This window comes from Talpa europaea (assembly GCF_964194135.1).
Source record: "Talpa europaea genome assembly, chromosome: 1".
NCBI lineage: Eukaryota > Metazoa > Chordata > Mammalia > Eulipotyphla > Talpidae > Talpa > Talpa europaea.
Genome location: NC_140073.1, coordinates 99193621 through 99212354, shown reverse-complemented (window position 1 = coordinate 99212354; position 18734 = coordinate 99193621). Strand labels below are relative to the sequence as shown.

The 18734-nt window shown below is 36.1% G+C and overlaps 1 protein-coding gene across 7 annotated transcripts in view; it reads right to left on the bottom strand.

Moving 5' to 3' along the window:
• Nucleotides 1–18734, bottom strand: part of PKP4 (plakophilin 4) — a gene marked incomplete at both ends in the record, with an annotated part of 155755 nt that overhangs the window by 102994 nt on the left and 34027 nt on the right. For all 7 annotated transcript variants that reach the window (XM_084243145.1, XM_084243149.1, XM_084243146.1 and 4 more), the window contains one exon: nt 4887–4999. In XM_084243145.1, the coding sequence (XP_084099271.1) occupies nt 4887–4999 (113 nt within the window). The remainder of the gene's footprint in view (nt 1–4886; nt 5000–18734) is intronic.

The following is an 18734-nucleotide window of genomic DNA, read 5'->3' as shown; positions in this document are numbered from 1 at the left end:
TTTATACAAGCTCTGGGCACATTCAGAAGCGCGGGAGGGTTGAGAGAACTCACCAGAGCCAGAGTGGAGAGCAGAACAGGCAGAGTGAGGAAGTACACTGCTGAGAGGAGCAGCAGGCGGCAGGAGAGGTCTGCATGCCATGTGGGACCCTAGGCCAGTGGCAGGGGATCAAACCGGCAGTGCAGAGGCTGCGGGCAGCTTTGCAACCCAGCGCTCAACCGCTGTGCCACTGGGGAGGCCCCACAATACATATTTTCTGTACTATCTCTACCACTGGGCTCCCTCCACGCTTTGCTGTAACTTCTCTATTAACTAATTCAATCACTCACCTTCAGATTTTACAAATTGTGGTGACTATTTTGTGTGATATATCATAGGAATCATCAATTTCAGATTAAGGATCATTACATATCGATATTGCTAATATTATTAATGCAATAAATAAATGGAAAAATATCAGAAATTGGGTTTTTATTACCTGTTTAGATAACTACTATATCCAAAGAATCATTAATAGAAAAACTAAGCAATTATTTTAATCATTGACTTTTTAAAGTTCTCACAAGACATACTATAAGTGAATGGTCAATATCAGCTGTGGAATTCCCCTTTCAGGACACTTTCTAAATAGTAACATACATTGGTCCACTTCCTCTACCTGTAAAATGGCAACATCTGATTGCTTAAAAATTCGTCTTTGGATGAACTGGACTAAATATTAACTTCGAAATATGACTTCAGAAGTGAGGCTACTAGAACAGCAGGGAGAGTGGAGGTAAAAACAAAGGTGGGGGCACAACTGTCTATAGGTAAAGGACTATGGTGGGTTTAATGTGTTGACATACATCTCAGGAGATATGAACCTATTCCTCTAAATCGTATATAATGTAATATACCAATTAAAAAAGAAAACATTATGCAAAATGAAAAAAATATCTTTGGTACAAGTGTGAAGGAACTGAATTGCTCAGTTTTAAAGTCACTCATTTGGGGAGGATGTCAGAGCTTATTATTTAGTGCACAATATAACAGTCATGTGTTACATAAGACCTCTTGCCAGTGCCTCCTCCTTATTCACAGCCTAAGAACAACATGAGAAAATTCTGGACAACTGAACAAGCAAATAAAGTATGCTTTTCATTTTCCTTTGAGATTATTAATACCATCCTTGGATTTGGAGAAGACAATTTTCCAGATCTCCTTATACCAGCTCTGACACAGGAACTAAATCAAACAATCTGAAAGATAACTAGCTATCAAATCACCCATTTTTGGGGGTTAATCTCACTGTATATGAGAATGAACTGAATCCAAAAGAAGTTTCATGGTCGTAAGTAGCAATCGCACATTTAATTTCCTTTGAGCAAATCAGAAATGGCTGATAGGAAAAAGGGCACGAGTCTGACAGCTAATTTCTATGTTTTTGTACCTTTAGATTCTGGTTTTAAGACTGACAGTTAGTGGGGGGACTGAATTTCCTCTATACTGACACGACAAAAGCCTCTGCTCCTTCCACTAACAGATTTCTAATAAATGCCTTGCAAGTGTATAAATCTAGTGGTTGCAGTTTAGAGCATCTATGTCAAATCTTTGTGAGGGCTACTAAAAATCACACTGAAGGGTGTGAAGAGGACAGATATGAGAAAGAGTAGATAGACACCTAGAGATGCCAAGTACAGTACCTAATAGTAAAACGTCCTTACTTGATGAACTCAGAACACACAGAATTTCACTAAGGTTTGTTATTCATTCAATGAACATTCAGCATGAGGCACGATACCAGGGCTGTGAGGATGGAGTGAACCTTACTCCCTCATAGGAGAGTTCAATCAGGTACAGAATAGTTATGAAAGTTCAGAGGAACAGACATGACTTTTCAGAAAAACCTGAGGAAAGTTCTAAGGAGGGGTTAGCATTTAAGGGGGGGGGGGTGTCAGTAATATGTAAGGATTCAATACGAGATGGGAGTAGAGCAAAGTGGAACAATTACCATTCCTACTGGGGTTCACTTAAAGAAAAAAAAAACAACCCACCTTTCTTATAACCCTTAAGATTCTGTAATAGATTCCTGCATTGCTGTCTGTGCTCTCTACATTGTGATCTACATACTACATACACTATTGGGACAAGTGCCTTCAACAGTAACAATATCAACAACTTCCAATAGGCTTCTTTTACAGATGAAATTTTATCACCCTGGCTCCCAGTTTTACCTTTCCAATTTCATAAGTCACTAGGTCTTTTTGGACATATCCTACACACCTTGAGTTCGTGGTGCTCAAATACAACTGCAGCGTAGACTCATACATATATTGATGCAAGCTTCTGGTCAGCCCAGCTGTCATTTCTGCAGGACCCACTTATTCATTCCACATTCACTGACTGGGCCCCATTGACATGCCAGGTACTATGTGAGACACTGAGACACACATATATGGCACCAAAACCACTGACAGTAAGTTATTAATTGTAGTATATATTTTATTAATGGATTTTTAATAAACCTATCAAATTAGCTAATTTACTATTTAATATTAATAAAAATTACAGAAAATAGCCATGTAAATACTAACCCCTGCCTCATTTAACAGATGTCAATGTTAATTATGTTTATTCCACAGACAATCTTAATTAAAATTTAACAGAGTCAGCTAAAACCCAATTCCTCCTCTCTTCTTCCTTAGAGTTGCCTCTCTCTTAAATTGGTGTCATTCCAAGATATTTTTTAATACTTTCACCACACATGCAAATAAATATCCATAAATGACATCAAACATTCTTTAAACAGTCTACAATATTGTTCTATCTATTTTAAATGTTCATAATGATAACTTCCCATAGTCTTTTGCAACTTGTAGCTTTTCACTCAAGTCTCTCTTACAAAGACATTCACATTGATACAAGAGAGCTATTTAATTCATTTTATTTGCTTTTGAGTGAGTTTATCTCTCATTTCCATCTTAGTGGATAATTACGTTCTTTATACTATTTACTTCTACAAACAATGCTACAGTGAATATCTTCCTATGCACAAGTCAAAATTAATCCAACGATACCTAATTCTTTAAGTTTTAAATACTATAGAAACCTGTTGACTCTCACTACTGAGTTTGTTTTCAGCTGAGTTATATCTGATTGTGAGCTTATCTGTAATGATAACAGTTTTTCAACTGGACATTCCTGTACAAAGTAGAGTTACATTTGGGCTCTGAACCCATTAAGTTGTACAAACTGAGGGTTTGCCAAGAGTTTAGCTCTTTAAGGGCCATGGGTTATTATAGCAACCTTAAATTTCATTCTTTGGTTCCTGCATAGGACTAAAGCCCAAGACTGGTGTTTATTTTGGGTATGAGGGTAGGTAGGGTTAGCAACTGTCCTCAGGTCTCATGGAGAGGAAGCTCAAATGCTTCTGGTCAGCTCTGAGTTGCCTTTTATTTCTATATCTAGAGATTTTCCCTTCTCTTTTGCCATTTCCTCTAGGAACTGATTTGATTATTAACATATCATGTATTCAGAATTTTATTGAAAGAAATTCTATGTTAGTTTAGACAGCTAAACTGCCAGGATGAAAGTCCAAACTGCATCTTTAAATGTTGGATTAATTTTTCTTTCAGTGGAAAAATAAATATTTTTAAATCTGCTGGTACATACTTTTTGGAAATATCTAATACCATACTATTTATTGCACTTGTGAATTGCCCTTTTTGGTTTTAAGGGTATACATAACTTAAAAAATAATGAATAGAATTAACCAGCTTTTAAAGATTTTAAGTTCATAAGTTATTTCATTGAGTAGTACAAAGCCAGTTAAAAATTTTGATTTATACCTTGCTAATCATTTATCCGCCTATTAAAAAAAAACCTGGTTGGCTATTTAAAAAATTATTTGGTGTTTGTGTTTTAAAAGTTTGTTGCTCTTATATGCATACTTTATATGAAACATACTTACTAAGCATATCAACATGCACAACACTTAAGGGTCAGAGATGAAAACATTCATAAAAAACACAATTTAACAATCTAATATTTTAAAATTTATAGCAACAATCAGCTATAAAAGAGAAATTACAGGCACTACTCTATTTACTAAGGAATTCTGGCTACGAGTAATAACAGAAGATATTGGGAAGCGGAAAAATTATGATATTAAAAATTTCTAAGAGATAAGTTACGATGGGCACATACCTACTTTGGAGTAAACGAGTCAAGCTTTAAAATGCAGCCAACAGATGTATTTTATGGAAGCCTTTTTTGGAATATGTAATTACTATGACAGAAATTCATAGTTAGAATAAGGGAATTTACTAGTTGGAGCTTGTGGTAGTAGTTTTTATAGTTAAATGCTTTTAAGTGGCACGAAAGGCTATCTAAATGAAAAGCAATTATGAGTAAATATGTATTTTCAGTACTATATTAGTTTTATATTTATTATATTTAAATACACTACTATTTCAGCTAGTAGCTTTAAAAATTCAAGGTAAACCGAAGGCATTTTTAAATACTGTTACCATTTAGAAAAAAATTTCTTCATAAAAAATCAATACTAGCATTTAAAGCTAATTAGCTTTACTAAATAATTAGCAATAAATTCTGAAAAGTGTCCATTAACTGTGCCTACACATGAGAAATCAGATTTCTAAAGGCAGCACAGCTTTTGTTACAGTAGCTTACAAATGCCATTTAAACACTTCAAGCACAGGAATGAAGGATAATCAATATTGCAAGAGACTTCTCAAAATTAGAATAAATGGCCACTTTTTGGTGTCAAACTTATGAAGGCAAGTTAATAGTGACAACGTTGACAGAGTCATCTGCTGCCTCCAGGACACCTTAATAAGGCATGTAACCTGAAGGCCTTTAAAAAGATAGAGACATCAGCCCTGTACCTGGTGCTGGCGATGCTTGGTGATTCTGCTCCAAGCCTACATCTTTCTAGCTGACTGGCAACAATCTGCCTTTCCACTTCCAGTTCTCGGGTGAGTCGTTGAAATTGAAGCTCCTGTGATTCAAGGAAATAAAAGACAGATAAGGTGCCAATGTTTGCTACTCAGGCAGATGCACAAATTAATGCATGTCACAGGAAACATAGGAACATACCATTAACATAACACACTGTAGTGTGGTTTTGTGAAATTCCAGTTCTGGGTAGAACTTTTGGCTTAAATAACCAACTTAACAAACTTAAAGACACTAGAAGATCAGCCTTTGCATGGAATGGGAAACACATAGGTACTTGTTTTTTTTTTTTATTTTCTGGTCCTTACTGAGGCCTTCAAATGGTACATCTGCTACGATGCTGTATTAAAGCTTGTAGAGACTACCTGATGTGTCTACATCACAGACACACCAACAACATAAGCTCTTTATCCTCCTTAGTTAATTTTTATATCCCTCATACTGTATTTGAGTCACAGCATTAAACTATGTACACTATGATGAAAATCATTTCATCTTGTTTGATACAAAGCCTTTTGATTGTTATGGGGAAAAAGCTATTCTAATCCCACAGAAAAATCATACTACACTCATCCACAATATAAACGACAAAATTTTGCTATTGTAACAAATGCATTCATGTGTCACTGTGTGAAATGAAGGGAGATAAATAAAGGTAAAAGTCTAAGTCATAATATAAAATTTAAAACTGCACTAAAAAGCTGGACAGATTGTCTAAAGAGATTATATCCTTCAGTTGTGCTGCATCATGAAGGCAAGAAAGTTCTATTACAGGGCCTCCCTGGTGGTGCAAGGGGTTAAGCACAGCACTATTAAGCTATCCACAGCTTCTGCAGCCAGAGTTTGATTCCCCTGCCGGCCGGCACACACGGTGCAGCACACCTCTCCTGTCTTGCCCGCTGCTTTCCCTCAGCAGTGTATTTTGTCAGTCTGACTGTTCTGTTCCCCACTCTGTCTCTGGTGACTCCTCTTACCCACCATGCCTGCCACACCTCTGGCCTGTACCCCAGTTCTTGTATGCATAAATAAATAAATAAATCTTAAAAAAAAAAAAAAGAAAGTTCTATTACAGAGGTTGTTTTAACGTTTTATGTACTATCTCCTTGTTAGCTTGAAGGATTTTAGTAAGTAGGACATATGCCATGTTATAAACCATCTATAGATCAACTCAAGTATACTCCAAAGGCTTTAAGCTACAAATAACTTCTCCAATAACAGCTCGAGCTCCCATGTGCCATATTATCTCCTTACAATCCTATGCAAAGCAATTGCTGAACTGTAAGTAATTTAATTGGACAGTGAATGCTAGTTCAAAATATCAAACTTACAAAACCTGTATCTAGAAACTAATCAGAAATAAAAAGTACCTATGACAATATGCAAATGTTGTTTATCATGCAAAAGTAAATATAGAATCTAATTGAAAAGTGTATTAACTCTCTATGGAATCAGGCAAATGTGAAATTACTTGACAGCAACTGATTTTGCAAATTCTATAAACTATTCTTAGAATAATTTTTAAGAAACAGTCCCTTAAGTCCTTAAAATGTTCTGATTTGAGAATCCTTTTCTAATGAGTCCAACTGGTGTGGGCATACAGGACAGGGCCTGGACAAGTAACAGCTGGCTCAATAATGCTGTACAAGATCATAATATAGGAAAGTGTGCAGTGACTATTTCTGCATAGCAATTCCTAGACCAATGATAATTATTAAATGCTTAGCAACAAAATACCAGCTCAATAATAATACAACATTCAGTATAAGATGAAGATTATATAACACATATATTATAGAGACAAATAGTTCACTTTATACTTAGTCTTTCTTTACCCTTATACAGCATCATATTTTTTGTGATAAACTTACATTCTTTCAATTATTTACTCAATTGTTTATTATATAACATAATACACAGTATACGTAACATATAAAAAACTTATCTTTTCCCCCAGAAACCTGGCTGCTTATATCAAGTTAAGTGAGGAAAGGTCAACCCAAGTATCAAAAGCTATTTCCTGAGAGCCTCCATGGTGGCCTGGGGGTTGATTTTCAGCACTACCACCACAAAAAGGCCTACCACCAATGCCTGAGTTCAATCCCCAGCCAGGGAGCTGACCCACTTAGGGCACAGCAGACCTCTCCTGTCTTGCCCTCTGCTCCCCTTAGCAGTGAATTTTAGTGGGTCTGCCTGTTCTGCTCTCCACTTTGTTTCTTTTGAGTCCTCTCAGCCTTCTCCCCACAACACCTTGGGACCTCACCCCAGTTCTTCTATGCAAAAATAAATAAAATCTTAAAGACATATTATTTTCATGTTCATAATGATCAGGGATTGAAGTTGGAGTGTTTTCTTTATGGGGGGAGGGGGCAAAAAAGTTACCAGGGTAGGATTAATGCATGTTTCTAATCAGAATATAGAAAAAAAATAAATCCATTTTAATAGATTTTTATCATGTTTCTGAAGGTCTATTACCTTTTGAGCGTAATTTCAAGGAAATGGCTAGAGGTTAGAAGGCAGAAGTTAGAACTTATTGTCCTACAATACCTTCCCACATAAACAGAAACAGGTGATTTTTGATTCAGCCAAGAAAATGTCAGATTGTAAGTCAGGTGCTGACATTAAAGATTTGTCATCAGAAAACACAAAGCTCATTCTTCTCTCTTTTCTATTTTCTTGCTGTAATTAATTGGTCTCAAGGTCAAGATCCCAACATGAAAATGACCTATACATAATCTGCTTTATGTATGTTTGGTGTAAATGCTAGTGGTTTCTTTACCTGACTAATTTTGTTGCACAGGTTTGGACACTGTTCCTGGAAGCTTAGTCTCAAATCTATTTTCCAGACCTTTTAACAAATGTGGGAATTCACTAATATCAAATTAATAAATACCCTTTTCTGCATAACTAGCCATGTCAGTGTGTTTGTTGCAATTAGAATCCTTAACTTATACACCAATAGAAATAATTTGCAGTTGTTCAGTTGCTAGGAGAGCAACTATATTTTTAGCTTAAAAATTGGGTAATTTTCCTTATCATTCACATGGACTGAAAAAAAGTCCATGCTATATCCTATAATAATGAACGTAACTAGACACTGTTATCAAAACTATTCTACCTATTATTTGTCCACATCTCTTATAAGTAGGGTCTCGTTAAAGTTCCGAAAGCCGAAAATTATTAGGAAGCTGTAACATGTGGAAATTGTAAATATGGATATCCAGATCATGTGAATATTTACAAGCAAAATATTTATGTATGTTTTGATGTAAAATTACTAATATGACTCCTACAGTATATAAACTGAACACCCACATGTGACTGGCACCAATATGGATAAGAAGGATATAAATATTTGACAATTCTGTCACTACTGGCTTCTTTGACTGATTAGGAAGAAAGAATTACACAGTCATATAAAAACATATCTAATGATTTCTAAAATAACACTCATTAAGATGATTATACAGAAATAGCATCTATAAAACTTAACTTTTTATATTTTATCCTCTAAATATAGAATGTGAAGGCTCATCCTTATATCAGTATTCAAACTGGAAATCTGAATTATAAGGGGGTCTTAACATTTGTTTTGCATTAAGTATAAGGAAAATACTGTGAACAGTATCTGCCAATGATTTAGTATATGACAATTTCATCTTAAATTCTGCCCAACAAGAGCATGAATAAGCAAAGAAAGCAAGTCAAGGCTACTAAAAAAGGCTATAAAAAGTCAGTTCCCACCTTTTTGAACACTTTTCTTCATATTTAGCTCATCTCTCAGAGGTAAATCTATTGATAAATATTCTCTGAGTCAGGGGAAGAGGAAAAAACAAAGCTTTTATTTTCATGATCTTGGATGGCCTTGGGTGGAGGCCAGAGCGGTACGGCCCAAGACAGTTCAAGAGATGAGCTGCCCTGTCAGGGATGCCTCCAGTGCATCCCAAGTCCCCAGCAAGCTCTTTCTGGCTGGCTGCTTCCAGCCACAGATTGAGGTGGTAAATATGGTGGCCACATGCAAATATGTCCTAGAGCTGCCCCTAAGCTTGAGCTTGGCCTGCCTGCATAGTACTTGCACTTGTCCCTACTCAACCCAGCTTTTCCTTTTCCTCTCCTCTCAAGGAGCTCAGCTGAAATAAATACTGTGCACACAGTATTGAAATGAAAACCCAACCTGAGAAAACAATGGTTTTTGGTTTCCTTTGACATAATAGAAAAGGTACTGATAATTGCACAATGAGCTTTGAGGACCTAATTGAGCTATAACAGATCTTAATATTTTGCTTCAAAGTTCTTGACAAATGAATTATTACAGATACAATGAAATGACTGATTTCTCTCTCCTGTATCCTATCCCCTTCTTTATTCCCACTTCAGAAAAGACCATTATCCTGAATTTGGGGTTTAATATTCACATAAGCATTTTATATTACTACTACCACACATTTGCAGATCCATAGATGACATCTAACATTGCTTTGCATATCTATTTGTATCATGGTATACACAATATTCTGTAGCTTGCACGTATTGTAATATGATTTTGTTTTATCAATAGCAGTACATGTAGATCTATCCATTTATTTTCATTACTTTTCAGTATTCTACTAAATCACTATAGCACAGTGTATTTGTATGCTTTTATCACAAGCAACCCTTGGGTTGTTTCCAATTTCGTGCAATTATAAGCATTTTGCAAAATAAGTATCCGTGTATAAACCATCTTCTGCACATGTGGCAGACTTCTCCAGAGTAGAGACCTAGAAGGAGAATTGCTGGGCTTGAAGCTTTACACATCTCTAACTTTACTTGATAATGACTGTCAAATTACTTTCCAAAGAGGCTGTTACCAATTTATATTCCAGTCAGAAGTGTATGAGTTCCAGTTATTCCACATTCTCACTGACATCAATTTGCATTTGGATGCTTAAATTCCTGTTGGGAGGCTAAACTGACAGGCATGGGATGCTATTTCACATACATTTTATGTTGTATTTCCCTAATAACCAATATCTATCCATTTGTTTATTGGCCATTTAGATTTTTGAATCTCATAGGTATTGTAAGGAGACTAATTCCCAACTTACCAGCACCCAGGTTTGTCCTCTTCTATGGCACAGGTTCTCATCACCCTTATAGTAACACTGCACCTTTCTAGCACAGTTAACTTAGTAAATGACAAACCATTATTAGATCTGACACTACCTATAATCATAGAAATGCCAAGCATATGTCTATCTCATTTGTACTGTCCAGTTCCCTTGTTAAAAGGAAATCCAAAATTAAAACAAACAAAAAACTTGAACAATTAATATTTTCTTTTAAGAGCACCCGTGGCAGTGTTCCACAGGTATGACCTTAAAAGGAGGAGTTCTGGGTCAAGTAAGTTCAGAAAATCTGCCCAGAAGATCTGAGATTCACAGTGACACTAGCATATTAAAAGCTCCAAGAAGCCTACCAGTAGGATATCAGCTTTCCTTTGTCTAACCTAGCAATTCTTTGACTTACTGAAATTAAGCATGCTTTTTCAAGGAGCAACTATTAACACTTCAATAAAAAATAAATGTGTTGCAGCTTAGCAATAATGAAAAATCAGGCTCATACTCTACTTAGGGGTCTTGTAAGGGGCACTATCCTATATTCCATATTTAAAATATTTTAATACATTAACAAAATAAAATTTTAATCACTTTGTCTAACTTGAATATTTATAAAGGGCAGGGTATTACAAAGGGTTAAGCTTCCAGTGGAAACTGCTGACCTCACCTCACTCTGAAGGGAAAGTGCACCTTATTAGTACACCTCTGCTAGATTAGTTGCACTAAGCTCTGCCCACTGCCTTTTTACATTTAGAGCCTTGCATAAGATAAACGTAAATAAAAGAGAAAGACACAACTATCAGTCTGTTTTCCTCTTACATTAACTTAAATTCTAATAAATGAACATTAAGATCTTTACTGTTTTATCCTACAACCACATCATAAAGGATTAAACCAGGTTCTAGTGTTGGTATCTATGCTGCAGCTTTAATGAAAGAGAGAAACTAGCACAGCTTACCAGATGCTCTAAATTTATATTCTAAAACTCAGGCTTTTTCTACCTGTAACTTTGTCACCAAAGCTCTTTTGCTAGGAAATCAAACTAAAGGAAGAGGGGTTTACATTAAAACATACAAAGAAAGCTTTTGCCAGGTATGGATGAAAATGCCAAAGCAAACAGGTAAAAGTCCAAATTTTTATGATAGCTTTTAAGATATTGTTCGGACAATAGTAACTCACTGTTGTGGACTTGTCTTGAATCTTCTTGATTCAAGCCACCTCTTCAGCAACCTCCAGGTGATACTCATGCACACAAAAGTTCAAGAACCACTACCCTGTGGGAACCACCCTCCCTCAGGTTCAAACTCAAGTGTTTTCACCTTTTCACCATTTCATCCCTTGTCTCCTACTCCCTCCTCATTCTTCACAAGTGAAATTGTTTTACAAATCCTCTACCTCTGCCACACTGGTTGAATCCACATTATTCCTCACCATTCTTGCCATTACCTTAATTCACATTCATATTAACTGCAGGCTATTGCATTAAATCCTCATTAGGGCTTCTCTCTACCATGGGCTGAGGGGCCTTTCCTCTGCTTTTTATACTTCTTCCAGATCTGTCAAACACATAATAATCTGTCCTTTATTGTCGCTTACTGGACTGCAGCCTCTCTGCTGAATGCTTTATATGATTACTTCCTTGACTCTCCAGTCAGCCTGTATACTACCCTCCTTCATAGAGAGCTGACTTGCCTAAAGTCATTCAAAATGAATGATGAAATCACATCATTCTGATATCTAACCACAGTGCACCAAGCCCTTCCCACCCCACCCCATAATACAACTTACCAAATGTCAACCTGTTACAGGGCAACCAAATGTGAAATGGGTTGGCCTGCCTGTGGGTTCTCGCCCACGCACTTAAAAGGGACTCATAATGAGGCTCAACTGCAGGCACACACAAAAAGGTTAACAAAGGGTTTATTTACAAAAAGGGGAAAATGAAAAAATGACTCCGGGAGAAAGAGAGAGAGAGATAAACTGGTAAATGAGTCCTACCAGTTCTGCTGAGCTGGGACCCCAATAGCACACTGAAAACCAGCAAAAAACCAAGGGGCCCCCACGCCCACATGTCTGGTTATATACCAAGTCTGGCTGCTTAACTCCACCCTCAGTTCCCAGAAACCCTCTCTTCGGTGGTGATGACATTATGGGATTTGTAGTACTTGGTGTTTTGGATCTTTCTGGTCTGGGGTGGGGGACTGGGTCCATAAAACCTGTGTTTGTGGAGTTCGTTCAGGACATCCTTTCCCCACAACGAACCCAGCCATATTTTAAGACTCTCAGTACTCCCAAATATTTTTTTTATTGTTTTGGCTTCCTGTCACTCCTTTTTATACTAGACTGAACTATTTATGGCTTCCCCAATACACACCACTCCAAAGATTTTTCTCATGTTCCATACACCTCAAATATCCTCCATGAACACAAGAGCCTGTCATGTAGACATGGGGAAGAATGCTTAGCCCATTACATGAACTCGACTCACTCGGCTGAATTCTTAAAGTAGAAAATATTTCATTCATCTTAGTATCCATCATCCACATCTTTGCAAAAAAAAAAAAATCCTAATTTATCAAGGTGTATTTATTTTGTGTATTTTATGTACTATATTATAAATGATTGTATAGATTTTTTAATTTGCTGATTCCTAAGTGTTTTTACACAAAGACAGACATAATATGTGATTGGTTCTTTTTAAGGCTCCTAAAACATTTCAACTGTACTAGTACATATATTCATACAATGTAAAAAAGGTAAATTGGAAAAAATAAGCACTGTCAGGAATTCCATTCTGTTCATGGTGAAATGGGCAAATGTGAGTTTTATTTTTAAATAATTTGTGCATAATTTCAGTGAGTGTGGCTTACTCTGGTTAATATAACTAACCACATGCCATTGCTTCACCTCTCCCCCATGCTAATAGATGCTTCTACCTATTGAATTCTTGATCTCCCAGAAATCATATCCTGATAATCAGAAAATTGGTTTCCCAGTCATCACACACCATTTTGGAAAATCTGACCACCAGTGCACTGATATTTTAAATTGAGCTAGCAATGCCCCCCCCCACATTTACATTCTCTCTTAAAACGTATAAATGTGTTTGTAATTGTAAAATAATAAATAATTATAGTTTAAATATACTCTATTCATTGAAATTTTGCTAATGTTTAAAATTTCATATATTTGGACAAGTCTTAGTAATCAAAGGAAAATCAGGAAAAGAGCTACAACATGGAATATGGATGCCTAGATTCAGAGTCAGCTGCAGTTCTCAATAATGACTGTTCTTATCATTTTCCAACAAGGTAGTTATTTGGTAGAATTAATATCAAAAACACAAGATTTCTCTTTAAAATGTAAGGTCTTCAAATTTTCATCAGCCATTACTTTAAAATTCATTAATTGATTATAAAAAATAACTGACTTAACATTAACAATTTGTCTGATTTTTTAATACATAAATATTTCAAAATTAGTAACACCAATGATGCATATCACCTAACGCTAGATGCTTATTTGGGAATTAATTGGCTGTATAGCAGATGATAATAATGCATATAAATCATTATTTGCTCAAAGAGAAAACTAAGAAGAATGACCAATTCTTCACTTCTCCTATGTGCAGTATTTATTGCAAACACAGCAAAAAAAATATAAAAAGGCAACAAAAACTAGGCTAAATTCAATTTCTTTCTTCAGTAGATCTAATAAAGAGCACTAGGGAATAAGAAGCTAATTTTTAAAATGACTAATTTAAGGTTTGGTTAGTAACTTAATGAAATGTAATGGGGAAAGAAAACAAATATCTAATGTAGGTATATCTTTCCTTATGATTCTACTATTTTAATTTCTAGGTTTATTTCTAGAACAGTGCTAAAACAATCCCAAGGACAGTGTCAAGGTGGGGACAGGTCACTATCTGTAGGTTCTCATCCTTGCACTAACAATTGCAAGATTACTCAGGCTCAGGGAACAAAAATGGGGTTTACTTAACAAACAGGGGCTTGGGGAAACAAAGAATTTCTAAGGCCATAAGCAGCTAGCTGTCTCACCCCAGACAGTGCCCGCAATGTCTAGTAGTCTCAAGACTAAGGCTGCTTGTGTCAGATGGCGCTGTCCCAACAACAAGGCCTGGAGTTGGTGGCACACAGAGCCGTGGGCCAGTATCCACGTGGGCCAGTCCTCACAGTGGCAGCTGGAGGTGCTCACAGGTGGGGCTACTGAGGTCACCACAGCAGCCCACAGCAACAGTCTGAAGGCTGGGCTAGTGCCTCAGTTTGAACCCTGGCCAGGGAGCTACCCACATGGCACAGCAGACCTCTGCCCTCTTTCCTACTACTCCCCTTACCAGTGTATTTCAGTCAGTCTGCCTGTTCTGCTTCCCACTCTGTCTCTGGTGAATTCTTTCACCTGCTGCACCTCTGGCCGTCACCCCAGTTCTTCTACATTTAAAATTAAAAAAAAATACAACGAATTACAATTTAAAAAAACCATATGAGTTTGAGTGTGATGAAAGCTGATAGGATAGGAATATAGTGGTTCAGTAAGATTGATGACCTCATTGGGTAGAACTGAGACAGGGACAAAGATATAATTTACATTTGTGTATTATCTCTTCATACTGCTTCACCTGTTACAACCAGTACATGATTTTTCAAATTAAAATCTAGTTCAGAAAACTAAAAAGAAGGAAAGCATTAAAGCAATACTGTTTGAATACTACCAGGATAAAGCCTGATGACTGAGAGAATTGATATTTTGTTTTCTGCAGATTCTCATGAACTGTAAAGGCCCATTTTAATAAGTAACAAAAATTATAAGATTTAAGCATTAGTAAAAGGGTGGCAAAAAGGTGCCATGGGAAGATGTATTGGTGTAATCTCCAGAGCATAATTAACAATACATTAAAAAAAAGAGTACCAACTCATGGATGGGCCCATAACTTCTGCTGAGACTTCGGATATATTTGGAAAATAGACAAAGCCAACAAATCAAAAAAATTGGAAAAAACCTAGCATCCATCAATGAAGGACTGTTAAATACCATATATCTATCTACAGGAGAGGATTCATGCAATTGCTAGGAAGGATGGAAGCAAATCCATAGGCGCAGATGTGGAACAATCTCCAAGAAAGATTGGTCAGGAAAGTCAAGTCAGGCATTTGCTTTTAAAATGATTTTAAAAATGCACACTTTTCCCATCATGTACAGTGAAAAAATTTAATTTCTAGAAAACTTTTAATGGCTGGGGAAGGGAACTGGTTTTTTGTAGTGCAGATTATTTTTAATTTTTTATGTTCTTGTAAATATTTAATTTCTTTTACTTTTGACATTTATTTCTGCTATTCATGTTTGTAAGTAAAATAGAATAAGAGTTGTGTATTCATCTAAGAACACACTAAAATTCTTATTATGATCTTATGCTGACCTATTAAAGACCATGTTTAAAGAATCAGTTTTTATAAAGGCATGAAATACATAAGAACAACAAAAACCTTACTTGAAAATATATGCTATATAATGAACTTATTGATTCAATGGATTCTACTGCATGCATTTCTTTGGAAATCCCACAGAACTCTTTAATAAAGAATTGGTAACTTTAGAAAGCTGCTATTCAGTTTGCTCTATGGCTTTAATTATTTTTTCCCCCAAACTACTATCAAGTAAGGAAGGTAGTTATGCTCAGTGTAATCATAAAATTAAATCTACATAATCTTTCCTAAAAATTCTATATGGCAATATATTTTCTGGAAATAAAACAAAGAAGAGGACCCTCCACTTAACTTTAATTTTTAAATCATTATGGCCAAATTCTTTACACACTATATATAAAATGGTAAATTTTTCTCATTTAGTAATTTGAAAGGGTAGTCACTATATGGTATCATACAACTTTGATTAGATAATAAAGTAGAAATTATTTTTAAAGAGCTGATTATATACATGCTTGTGATTTTTTTGTAGTGGTTAAAATATACATAACAGAAAACTTACCCTTTAACAATTTTTAAGCATAGTTTGGTGGCATTAAGTATATTCACACTTTTGTGGAACCATCACCACCATCTATCTCCAGAGATTTTACATCCTCCCAAATGGCATGTTCATCAAATAACAACTGCCAATTCCTCCCTCCAAGGAGCCCCTGCAAGAATTGTTTTATTTTTTGTCTCTATGAATTTGACTATTTTGGACCTTATAGAAGTGTAACCATATAATAGTTGTCCTTCTGCGATTGATTGTTTCATTCAGTATAATGTCTTCAAGGTTTATCCATTAGGTACATGCGTGAGAATTTCTTTTAAGGTGATTATCATTCCATTGTATGTATATACCACATTTTGTTTATAGACTTAGCCATTGATGGATAGATACTATATTCTATTAATATAACAAATGTAAGCTGAATTCTACCAAAAAAAAGATCTTGAATTTCACATTCTATTTTCTTCTCTATTAACATCTCCTGTTACCATAGTATCAAGTTCAACAAATTCAGTAGTGAAAAGTCTTATCTGCAGAGATGAAACTAGGGTTATAGATTTTCCTTTGGTAATTAAAAAAACTGACTTGATTTTATATTCATTCATCTGAATTTTGCGTGCCTTCTGTCCCGGCACTGTGGTGGACAGACAGAGGAGAGGAAGAAAGGGTAGGGAGTAGCAGAGGGAGTAACCTGGAGGTCTGCATGGGGGCCACTGGAGCACAGTGATCTAAGTCTGACATGAGGCTTCCCTTCTAGAGAGTGGGGAATTAACACATTCAAGCTCAAATGTCAAAATAAATCCCTATTTTAAGAGGCCAAATAAAATTAGGTACCTAGAAAGTTGGTGAACATGAAAGCTGCACTGAGCTGATGACACCACGTGGTTTGGCATCCATTTCCTGCTTGGCTGGTGCAAAGCAAACACCATCTGCCTCACTAACTGTTGGAACCATCAACAGATCTAAGGTGCATGATGCTTTCATGAACCTTCAAGTTCCATAAAATAACTTCTACTCACAGATTTCTTTTCTAAAATTCTAGAGCAGAGGTTGGAAAACACTTTCTATTAAGGGTCAGACAGTACAGTTTTAGGCTTTGTGACATTAAGATGGATCTCTGTCACAACTACACACCCGTGGCCTAGTAGTGTGAAATCAGCCCCAGGCAGCAACATTCACAAGGTGTGTGGCTGTGTCCAGTGAGATTTTACTCATGGGCACTGAAATACGAATGTCATGTAATTTCTAAGTGTCATGAAATTTTTCTCTAGCTATTGTTAACTATTGAAGCATGCACAAAAAAAAAAACTCTTAGCTTGCAAGTTATTCAAGAACAGGTGCAAGGCCAGATTTTGGTTTGTAGTTCAGAGTTTACTGACATGGCTTCTAGAGTTAAAAAGCTGTGAGCCTTTTTAAAGGCACATGATTTAAAGATGGCAGGATTGCTGGTTTGATCTAACTCTAGGCTCTGTCACTTACCAGCTACATAATATTGAATCCTCAATACATAATACATCACTTCAACATTGATAACCCTCAGTACAACCTCTGTAAAATGGGGACATCGTCTGTATCACAGAAGAGCTGGTATATGAACAAGATGAAAAATGCTGAATAAACCATAAAGTTGTTTTTAGAAAGCTAGGAATTATAAAGAAATACACATTTAAAGAAATCAACAAGTTCTCTTACTAAAAAGTTCACTCATCAAAAATTTGGTGGGATAGGGGCCTCCTCAGTGGCGCAGCGGGCTGAGCACAGTGTTGTGAAGCTGTCCACAGCCTTTGCAGAGCAGGTTCGATTCCCGGCTGGCCAGGGAGATACCCACATGGCACGGCAGACCTCTCCTGTCTCACCCGCTGCTCCCCTCAGCAGTGTATTTCGGTCCGTCTGCCTGTTCTGCTTCCCACTCTGTCTCTGGTGAATCCTCTCACCCTCCTGCGCCTCTGACCTGTACCCCAGTTCTTGTATAAAAATAAATAAATCTTTTAAAAAAAATTGGTGGGATATATTTTCCCTTGCTTAGCAGAGAAAAAAAATGAATTTGGAAGAGAGATAGATTTCTTGGATTCCATTTTTACTAAGCTCTTAACATGGTGCAATGCTATCATATCACTCAGTTAATAATTTACTTTTTTCATCTTTTGATAATTTTCTGCTCTCCCTAGTCTGCTTTGTCATTCTTTTTTGTTCTCCTAATCCTCACATAAAGAGGATTCAATTTTATATATAAAATCACAAAAAGCAAGTAGTGATTAAAGCATCACTCATGACAAATGACTGAGAGAAGAGTGGTTGTTTCTTGCTAGTTTCATATGCTCTATTTTCTATTTATTAAATGTCAAAACAAGTAATTTCAGCAAATCTAGGAGCTCTCATGACTCTCACAAAATTAAAATGTATGAGTTATCTCTATATAGCCAGCTTGAAGATATTAAAATATCAATGCTAATGAACAGTACAAGGACGGTGGATAAATATGTTCAATTGTTCTTGAATTCTCACATACTGATTTAAGACTACCCAAAGTCTTTATTTAATATTTCCTGTCATCTTACTTTTATAGCAAATTCCTTCCTTATGTCTATTTTACAAAAATACTGAAGAACAAATGTTTTCCTCTTGCTTTTTGAAGATAGTCTGGCCAGTAATTTCCATGCCAACAACCCATACCTCCAGTTAACAGAC